At 37.2% G+C, this 9,758-nt stretch overlaps 2 protein-coding genes across 2 annotated transcripts; both read left to right on the top strand.

The window, feature by feature from the left end:
• The first annotated feature begins 273 nt into the window (after positions 1 to 273).
• Positions 274 to 1,224, top strand: LOC138924915 (olfactory receptor 9K2-like). The gene has a single exon (XM_070272002.1). It carries the CDS (start codon positions 283 to 285, stop codon positions 1,222 to 1,224), a length of 942 nt encoding a protein of 313 aa, XP_070128103.1. The 5' UTR covers positions 274 to 282.
• Positions 1,225 to 8,816: 7,592 nt separating this feature from the next.
• On the top strand, positions 8,817 to 9,758 carry OR9K2 (olfactory receptor family 9 subfamily K member 2). The gene has a single exon (NM_001391714.1). It carries the CDS (start codon positions 8,817 to 8,819, stop codon positions 9,756 to 9,758), a length of 942 nt encoding a protein of 313 aa, NP_001378643.1.

Here is a 9,758-nt window from a genome sequence, read left to right on the forward strand (position 1 = left end):
CAAATGTGAAAGGCATTTCAATGGAAAGGCATTGCATTAGATTCAGAGGAAAAAGATCTAATTCCACTGCTTGTGTGAATTAGAGCATAAAACTAACCTTCTGATTTATCGTCAGTTGGAATTGGCTTAAATTTAAGTCACAGTAATTTTGTAAGTTTAAAATGAATAATGATTATAGAATAGCTTTGGATATTCTAATATTGTAAGACATTATTTGTAGCTAGGATCAAAGTCAAGAGTTCTTTGTTTACTTTAACTTCTGCCCCTCAGCAGGTTTCTGCCATGAGTGACAGGAGAACAAGTAATCACTCAGAAGTGACTGACTTCATTCTTGTAGGATTCAGGGTCCGCACAGAGCTCTACATTCTTCTCTTCCTACTATTTCTGCTCGTCTATGCCATGGTCCTTCTAGGGAATGTTGGGATGATGGCCATTATCATGACAGATCCCCGGCTGAACACACCGATGTATTTCTTCCTAGGCAACCTCTCCTTCATTGATCTCTTCTATTCATCTGTTATTGCACCCAAGGCTATGGTCAACTTCTGGTCTGAGAGCAAGTCCATCTCCTTTGCAGGATGTGTGACCCAGCTCTTTCTATTTGCCCTCTTCATTGTGACTGAGGGATTTCTCCTGGCAGCCATGGCTTATGACCGCTTCATTGCCATCTGCAACCCACTCCTTTACTCTGTTCAGATGTCAACACGTCTCTGCACTCAGTTGGTGGCTGGTTCCTATTTTTGTGGCTTCATCACCTCAGTTCTTCAGACCAGCATGACATTTACTTTACCCTTTTGTGCTTCTCGGGCCATCGACCACTTCTACTGTGATACCCGCCCACTTCAGAGACTATCTTGTTCGGACCTTTTTATCAGTAAAATAGTTTCTTTTTCCTTATCCAGTATCATTATCTTGCCTACCATCATAGTTGTTATTGTTTCTTACTTGTATATTGTATCCACAGTTCTAAAGATATGCTCCACTGAGGGACGTAAGAAAGCCTTCTCCACTTGCAGCTCTCACCTAGGAGTTGTGAGTATACTGTATGGCGCTGGCTCTTTTATGTATCTCACTCCTGACAGATTTCCTGAGCTCAGTAAGGTGGCCTCCTTATGTTACACCTTAGTCACTCCCATGTTGAATCCTTTGATTTATTCTTTGAGAAACAAAGATGTCAAAGAGGCTCTAAAAAGACTTCTAGAGAAGAAGAATACTATTCTTTGATTATTATTTCTCTTCCACCCAAGGAGCTCTGGCTGTTTGTTTCATCCTTCTGTGACCATTAATGAAAGTTATTCTCCTGAACATCATGAAAATATTATCGGAAACTTTTTCAAGGTGATGTACCCTTCCCATATATTATTATTTTTTCCCTCTGAGACATTGTTAATCCTGAACGTCATGTGTATTGGGGATGTCCTGGACATTAGAGAAGTATATTTCAAGATGAACCCTTCCGCTGATCTCAGATAACATTTTATTTCACAGAATTGATTTCTATTTATTTTCATGGCATTCTGCTGAACACTATTTTTATATTTTATTACAGTTTTAAGCAACATTTTGGCTGAATTTTGTCTTTGGAATTGCTTCTCCCCTTACACACAGTCATTGACAATTGACAGTAATGCCCAACTTATTTCACTTAGAAACATTTCCCAGTTTTATAGCTAATTTCTTTAGCATAAAACGGTTATTAAATTTTTATTTCAAATCAAGGATTTTATATGCATTATATTGAGAAGAAATAATAATGTGAAGATACAAACAATAATTAACCACTCTATACATTAACTGGGAAAATTGTATATTGAGTTGTCAGACATTGTCGAGTGCTTGGAGGTACTACTCGTTGCTGGAAAATAATATAAAGAATCAAAGTGGGAGATAGAGATATGCAAATATTTTTAAGCAATCATTCCCTCTATTTTTATCTTCATAATTTTTTCCTGTATTAATTATTGCGAGGAACATCTATTAACATTATAGAAACAAGATAGTCATCATAATAGAGTGTGAGCAAAATTTATTCGTTATGCCTCTGAATATTTACTAATTTATTTGATTAGTTTTATTGGGTACCTGTGTAATGTGTTGTGACATTGTGGTAGGCTCAGGTGTAAATAACCTGATTGTTTTGGGAGCTTGCAATTTGGTGTGAAAGTCACATCTTTGGACAGATAATTAAAATCCAGAGATGTGTATGCCAAAGATAAACACAGAGATTGCGAGGTGAATTGCCTGAGTGCAGGTGGTTGGTAATCAGGGAAAATCTTTAGGACTATGTGGAAGATATATTTAAAGGGGCTAAGATTGGAGTCAGGGAAACTGACTCCTTTTTTGAATTTCAGAAGTAATATACAGTGCTTCTTAGTGTGTGTGCAGCCATGACACACCCAAGTTTACCTGGTTTCATAAAATGTCAGCATTCTTCAGCTAGCTTGGGCTTCAGAATAAGGAGCATTGTCACTTGGAACTTATGAACAACAGTATCCAGTGATGCTCTGAGTCCTTGTGGAATATCAGGTATTCTGTGGAAACTGTGGCAAACTCTGGATAATCACAACGTTGGCTGCTAAGGATTTAGAGGAAAGCAAGTTTTATGCAAGTTCTCCTTTTGAGAAACAGCTTCTATGTTAGGCCCTGATAGAGACTCTACTCTTTATTATGGAGATCAAGTGACTATTACCCTGAAAAGCAGTATCTAATCCATCAAACATGCAGTAGGATTTAAAGAGAAGCATCAGGAAGTGGAAGTTGTATATATGATGTTTGGCTTGAATGTATCTTAAGGTCAGAAATAATTTTATGGGCAAGTGGCTTGTATTTCCAGTGTACTACTTCCTGCTGTGTTGTCATCTTTCTTTCATCCTACATTTATTATCATGTGGGACATTGTGTATTCAAAGTTTGTGAGGCAAAAATAAATTGAGCAAGGTTTATCAACGGTACTGCATGTAATATGAGCACGAGCTAGAAATGGACATAGTAGTCCAAGTCAGGGTTGTTCCCTACAGGGCACTGATAAGGAAAATATTCTTAATGGACATAATTTCAAGCTGCATACCTTGTTGTTTTATTGCCTGGAATATGGTCTTGGATACCTACTTACACTGACTTAGGGGTGGTGGGCTAATGGTTCAGCTGGATAACCAGGAACTTGGATGCAACAAGATTGAAGGATTATTGACAAGCTGGTCTGTTTGTAGCTAGACCTCCCTGAACAGTAAAATCAATTGTGAATATGAATTTCCCACATAAATCCTCAGTAAATTACATCAGATGTGGAGGAGCTTCTCAGTAATCTGGTGAAGGCAATGATCCACTATCTTCCAGGCTCTTTTCCATCCACTTCATTCCTCATGCAACAGGTTCTATCAATAATATAGCCGTGGGAGAAGAGAGAGAACTCAACAACATGGACTGCTCACGATAGGCTGACTTAGAAACTGCCAATGCCATGTGCCCAATTTTCTAATGCCAGTCATCAAAAAGATGTAGAAACAACCTAAAGGTCTGTTGACAGATGAATGGATAAAGAAAATGCTGTATACACATACAATATTATTCAGCCTTAAAAAGGAAGGAAATTCTGTCATATATGACAAAGTGTATGTACCTGGAAGAAATCATACTAAGTGAAAAAGCCAGTCACAGAAGGACAAATCTTGTATGATTCCACTTGTGTATGGTATGTAAAACTGTCAAACTCATAGAAGCAGAGAGTAGAAGGATTGTTTCCATGACGGGGAGAGGGAAATGAGGAGTTGGTTGATATTCAATGGGTTTCAACTTATTTAAGTTGTGCAAGATGAACAAATTCTAGAGATCTGCTGTATAACATTGTACCTACAGTTAACAGTACTAACTATATTGTACACTGAAAAATTTCTTTAAAGTATAGATCCCATGTTAAATGTCATTACTGCAATAAAAAAAATCCTGGTAAGTATATCAGGAATAAGTATATGAGTTTACCACAGGTCATCATGTCTCAGACTGATTGCTTGTTTTTTCCATCAAGGAGAATTACTCGTTTGTCCGGGCACTGCTTTAGATATCATTTTGCCCTTCATGCTCAAATTTCTCCCATTAATACCATTCTATCAAGACTCAACAAATGCCTTTCTCATTATTATACTGTATTGCACTAGTGCTTTGGTGCGAGGCACTCATTTTACAAGAAGAGACGTAAGGTGATGCAGTCATACGTGTGGGAGTCGATAGAATTGTCATGTGCCTAGTCTAACAGAATCAGATGAACTTATGGAATGGTATAATCGCTTACTGAAGACTCACTTGTTGGACCAACTGGCTGTCAGCACTTTACAAAACTGAGTAAGTTTCATCCAAGATATGGTTTGTGCTCTGCGTTAGCAACCAATATGTGAGGCTAATTCTTTCCTATCAGACTATTGGCCCCAAGTACAATGGATAAAAGTGGGAACCACCACTATAAAACCTACTAATCCACTCTCAACTTTTCTTTCCTTGCTGCCTCTATGATAGTGGACTTTACTGAATTAGTATACTTACTTCCCAACAGAGGGGTGATTTTACTAGGGGACACAGCAATTACTCCTGCCTTCTGGGTATGCATTTCACCGAACCAACAGGTAAACAAAACGCTTTGTATTCTTTTTGGTAACTGATGCTGATTAGCAAAAGGTATTAATAGAAAGGAGACAAGGAGGAGTATAGTGGTAACTCAAGGAATTTTACAGCATGCCACCTAAGACTGCCGTGTCCAATGGTAAAAGTTAATGAACAACTACAGTAAGTCAACAGGGTCTGACCATAAGGGCTCAGATCCCTCATCAATAAAGATTTACTCTTGTACTAGGTAAACTACTTCTGCATTTTGGGAATATTTTTGAGACCAGGTAGACTATGGAAAGAAAAACGTCAACTATTGCCTTTTACCAGTATTATACAAGTGGCCTTTACGAGCCACTGTTATTTTATTTGATTCCTTCTTACTCGTTCTCCTTCCCTTACTATGTTATATAAGATGTATTTATGGAAGTTAGCTTAATGACTTAATTTTTATCAAATACAAAATGGGTTTTTTTGACTTATATAGAACAGTTTAAAAAATTATTTTGAACAGTATACAGTGACTGAAGGGTATACATTTGAGAAATTTTTAATACATGACACCTGGATAAACAACTTTAAAATGACAAAAGTTACAAAGTGAACCTACTTTTGAATCCAGTCAATCATCATTTAACATTTACTTGATGAATTAGAGGGCATTTGTTGGGTTTTGCCTCACATTCTGGTCATGCTCTTCTACTTATTATTCAGTATTATTGACAAAATATAACTAAAGAATAAATATAGAGAGTTTGGTGTGAAAATGAAGTTAACTTTACAACCAGGAACAAAAATTTCCCTATAACTTGTGTTATGAAGGATAATGTTTTCTTTCGTAACTGTTTCTTTTTGTCTACCAAAAACATTATCATGATATTTTGAAATGCTTCTTTTTCAGTGAAGAAGTCAAGATTGAAAGATCCTTTTGTTCCCTCCCAAAGGAGTCACAGCAAGGAAAGAAAAAAACGCTTCTATGTATCTTGCCTCCTATTAGGCTCTTTTTCCTCTTTATTCTCTTCTTCTTTTTAAATCTAGAGACTCTGTGGTCCTCATGGACTTTGGCCCTGGAGCCAAGATACCTTAATAAGTGACATGCCTCCTTCTGTCCCAGAGGGACTATCTCCCAGAAGGTGGGGCAAACCTCAATGCTGCAATTATTTGAAAAGGTTTCACTGTTATGCCAAAATCAAAGCCATTATGGATAACCGCTGCTGATCCTTTGGCAGATTATTGGGGATTACAAATGTCTCAGGTCCTCTAGTTATACATTCAAGACAATCTACTTTCCTTCTTCAAAAGGATTCAAACATCCAAAAATGCAGGAGAGAGAATATCCTGCAGACTGATGCCTCAAGTTCACTTTGCATAACCATAGACTGTAATCCCTGGAATTATTTCGGTTTTAGCAGAGCATCGTTTAGAAAACTCCCCTTGTGTCTCTTCTATAAGGGACTGCAGCATTTTTGACGAAATCAGCTAGTAAAAAGGACGGTTATTCAAATAGGGCAATAAGGAAAATACGTCAAATTTGTCTATGGGAAGAATCTAAAACTGGGATAATGAAAATGCATTTGGAAATGCTGAGGAGAGAAGGGTTCATTTTATCTTGATGTGATGATTTTTCAGCACTTGTAGTTGCTAGCCACTAATTAAATTTATGTTTACCCTTTCTAGAATAAAACAATAACAAGAGAAAGCATTGAATTCTGCTGCTTCGTTTTACAGAATCTGACAAGTTATCAAACAATACAAGGTAAAAGTAAATTTTCAAACTTGTGAGGTTTTGACTAATACTACGTCACAAGCTTGTTTGTTGTCTACTCTGGGAAAAACTCTCCCTTTCCTAGGTATAAAGGTCTTCAGTCAGAGACATCAATATTAGAGTGATTTTCATAGGAATAAATCTCAAAAATTAAAATAATCTGTGTCCTTGCTCCTAGGTGAGACTAACGGATATTATACTTTCCAAAAAATGTTTCATGACTACTTCAATCTCTTTTCACTGCTTCAATCTCTTACTTCTCGCCAGAATCTAAGTATAATGTATTTGAATACTTCCTCCTTTACCATCCAATTATCTGAAAATTTAATTTTTGATGGAGCTGGTCACTAACAAAGTGTAAAAATAATACACCATGCCATTTTCCTGTCATCTTTTTCTCAAGGATCATGTTAAACTTCTCTCAGATTTCTTTATTCTTTCTAAACTTTTACAGTCTCTCTGATTCCTTCCCTCAACTTGGAATGGTTTATCCAAAAAAGCTTATATACATATTATCAATTTTTAACCTAATTACTACTGATGATTTTGGTATGCATTGTGGGATTGAGCACAGAAAGATGTAATAAAAATAATAATGGCTAATATTTATGAAGTACTTACTTTGTCACAAATGTGCTAAATGATTTGCATGCATTATCTCATTATCTACTCCCAAGAAAACTTTGAGAGTTACATTATTTTTGTCCCTCCTTTATATGAAGATGCAGTGGTGTAGTAACTTGGCCAAAGTTACATGAGTAGCTTAAGTAAGTAACGTAAGTAAGTGATGCAAGTAAGTTACAGAAGTAACTTGTCCAGGGTCGCAGTTAGAAAATGACAGAAGCAGTACTGGAACGTACATCTAGTGAAACCTAAACCCATGCTAACCACCGCAGTATTCCAGAGTCTTCAAGTTTTTCTCTGATTTTGCATGCTCAACTATCATTCAACTTTTATCTATATAATAAATATATGTTGAATAATTGTCATTGGCCAGTCATAGTTCTGTTGACAATGTATGGAGGATGAATTAACTTTTAATGTTAAGGGAGTTATTATCAAGTGAGGAATTATTAATATTTAATAGGAAACATGGTTACAATTGGTACTATCCTTGGGAGCATGATGTATGCAGAGATGTTTTAACTCAGGTTGAAGAGTTGGGGAATTTATATTGAAGATAAGACACTTTAACTGCACTCTGAAGTGTGAGTAGAAGTCAGGTAAAGGAACAGGAAGGGCTCCTTATCCAAGGTGGTATCAGGCAGTGATCAGGTGCATGGATTCTGGAGCCACATTTCCTGGCTTCAAATTCTGATTCCAACTCTAATAGGAGGCTTTCAACAGATTTGCTTTCTCCTTATGTCAGTTTCCTCATCTGTAAACTGGGGAATATTATAGCACTTGCCTCATATTGTTGTTGTGTGGATTAAATGAAATACTATGAAAGCACTGAGAAAAGTGTCTGGTATATAAAATATGTCACATAAATATTTTTGATTATTATTGTCCAAGCAGAATTGCATATATAAAGCCCTGAGGGGAGAGAAAAAGTGACCATATTGTGATACAAGGAGTTCAAAATCCTAGTTGAGCTGTTTAGCAAATGAATTAATGATGACTATGAAGGTTATCTCCAGGGTAAATAAGAATGCAATCAACAATTCCTTCATGTGTGTCTTATGTATCTAAAGTAATGCTTCCATCTAGACTACCTGTAGGCCTCTTCTTAAAAAACCATGAGCCGTGGGCTGCAGAAATGCAGTGAGATTGTCTTATGAAAGGGCTTCAGAGGCCAGTCTTGGAGAGAAATCCTAGCATGCGAGTGCTAATGATTTTTGTGTTTGGTTGTGCACAACTTTTGTGTTAGTGTGTATGTAACTTATATCAGACTCCAAAGTTTCCATTACCCACAAAAAGTAGTTGTACTTCTTAAGTAGTTTTTAAATTTAGCCACTCTCTTGATATCTGCTGATACTCTAAGTTAAACCCTCAGATTTATGCTTTCCTAAACTAGACTACTGAAACTGTCTGTGTCTCCAAATCCAGACACTGAAATTGCTTCCCAAATGTCATTTATTAAATTGTGTGTGCTCTGTTCCAATCACTGCTTCATGTCATTGAATTTAGTGCATAAATCATGAGTCAGAAATGTATACAGAAGTGATACTTGCAAATGTGAAAGGCATTTCAATGGAAAGGCATTGCATTAGATTCAGAGGAAAAAGATCTAATTCCACTGCTTGTGTGAATTAGAGCATAAAACTAACCTTCTGATTTATCGTCAGTTGGAATTGGCTTAAATTTAAGTCACAGTAATTTTGTAAGTTTAAAATGAATAATGATTATAGAATAGCTTTGGATATTCTAATATTGTAAGACATTATTTGTAGCTAGGATCAAAGTCAAGAGTTCTTTGTTTACTTTAACTTCTGCCCCTCAGCAGGTTTCTGCCATGAGTGACAGGAGAACAAGTAATCACTCAGAAGTGACTGACTTCATTCTTGTAGGATTCAGGGTCCGCACAGAGCTCTACATTCTTCTCTTCCTACTATTTCTGCTCGTCTATGCCATGGTCCTTCTAGGGAATGTTGGGATGATGGCCATTATCATGACAGATCCCCGGCTGAACACACCGATGTATTTCTTCCTAGGCAACCTCTCCTTCATTGATCTCTTCTATTCATCTGTTATTGCACCCAAGGCTATGGTCAACTTCTGGTCTGAGAGCAAGTCCATCTCCTTTGCAGGATGTGTGACCCAGCTCTTTCTATTTGCCCTCTTCATTGTGACTGAGGGATTTCTCCTGGCAGCCATGGCTTATGACCGCTTCATTGCCATCTGCAACCCACTCCTTTACTCTGTTCAGATGTCAACACGTCTCTGCACTCAGTTGGTGGCTGGTTCCTATTTTTGTGGCTGCATCAGTTCAGTTCTTCAGACCAGCATGACATTTACTTTACCCTTTTGTGCTTCTCGGGCCATCGACCACTTTTACTGTGATACTCGCCCACTTCAGAGACTATCTTGTTCTGATCTCTTTATCAATAAAATGGTTTCTTTTTCCTTATCCAGCATCATTATCTTGCCTACCATCATAGTTGTTATTGTTTCTTACTTGTATATTGTGTCCACAGTTCTAAAGATACGCTCCACTGAGGGACGTAAGAAAGCCTTCTCCACTTGCAGCTCTCACCTAGGAGTCGTGAGTGTGCTGTATGGAGCTGTCTTTTTTATGTATCTCACTCCTGACAGATTTCCTGAGCTCAGTAAGGTGGCCTCCTTATGTTACACCTTAGTCACTCCCATGTTGAATCCTTTGATTTACTCTCTGAGAAACAAAGATGTCAAAGATGCTCTAAAAAATATCCTAGAGAGGAAAAATACTATTCTTTGA

Source organism: Equus caballus, chromosome 6, assembly GCF_041296265.1.
Source record: "Equus caballus isolate H_3958 breed thoroughbred chromosome 6, TB-T2T, whole genome shotgun sequence".
Classification (NCBI taxonomy): domain Eukaryota; kingdom Metazoa; phylum Chordata; class Mammalia; order Perissodactyla; family Equidae; genus Equus; species Equus caballus.

What these genes read in the sequence shown, in the direction of transcription:
- LOC138924915 (XM_070272002.1), top strand. Translation starts at nt 283, where the DNA reads ATGAGTGACAGGAGAACAAGTAATCACTCAGAAGTGACTGACTTCATT.
- OR9K2 (NM_001391714.1), top strand. Translation starts at nt 8,817, where the DNA reads ATGAGTGACAGGAGAACAAGTAATCACTCAGAAGTGACTGACTTCATT.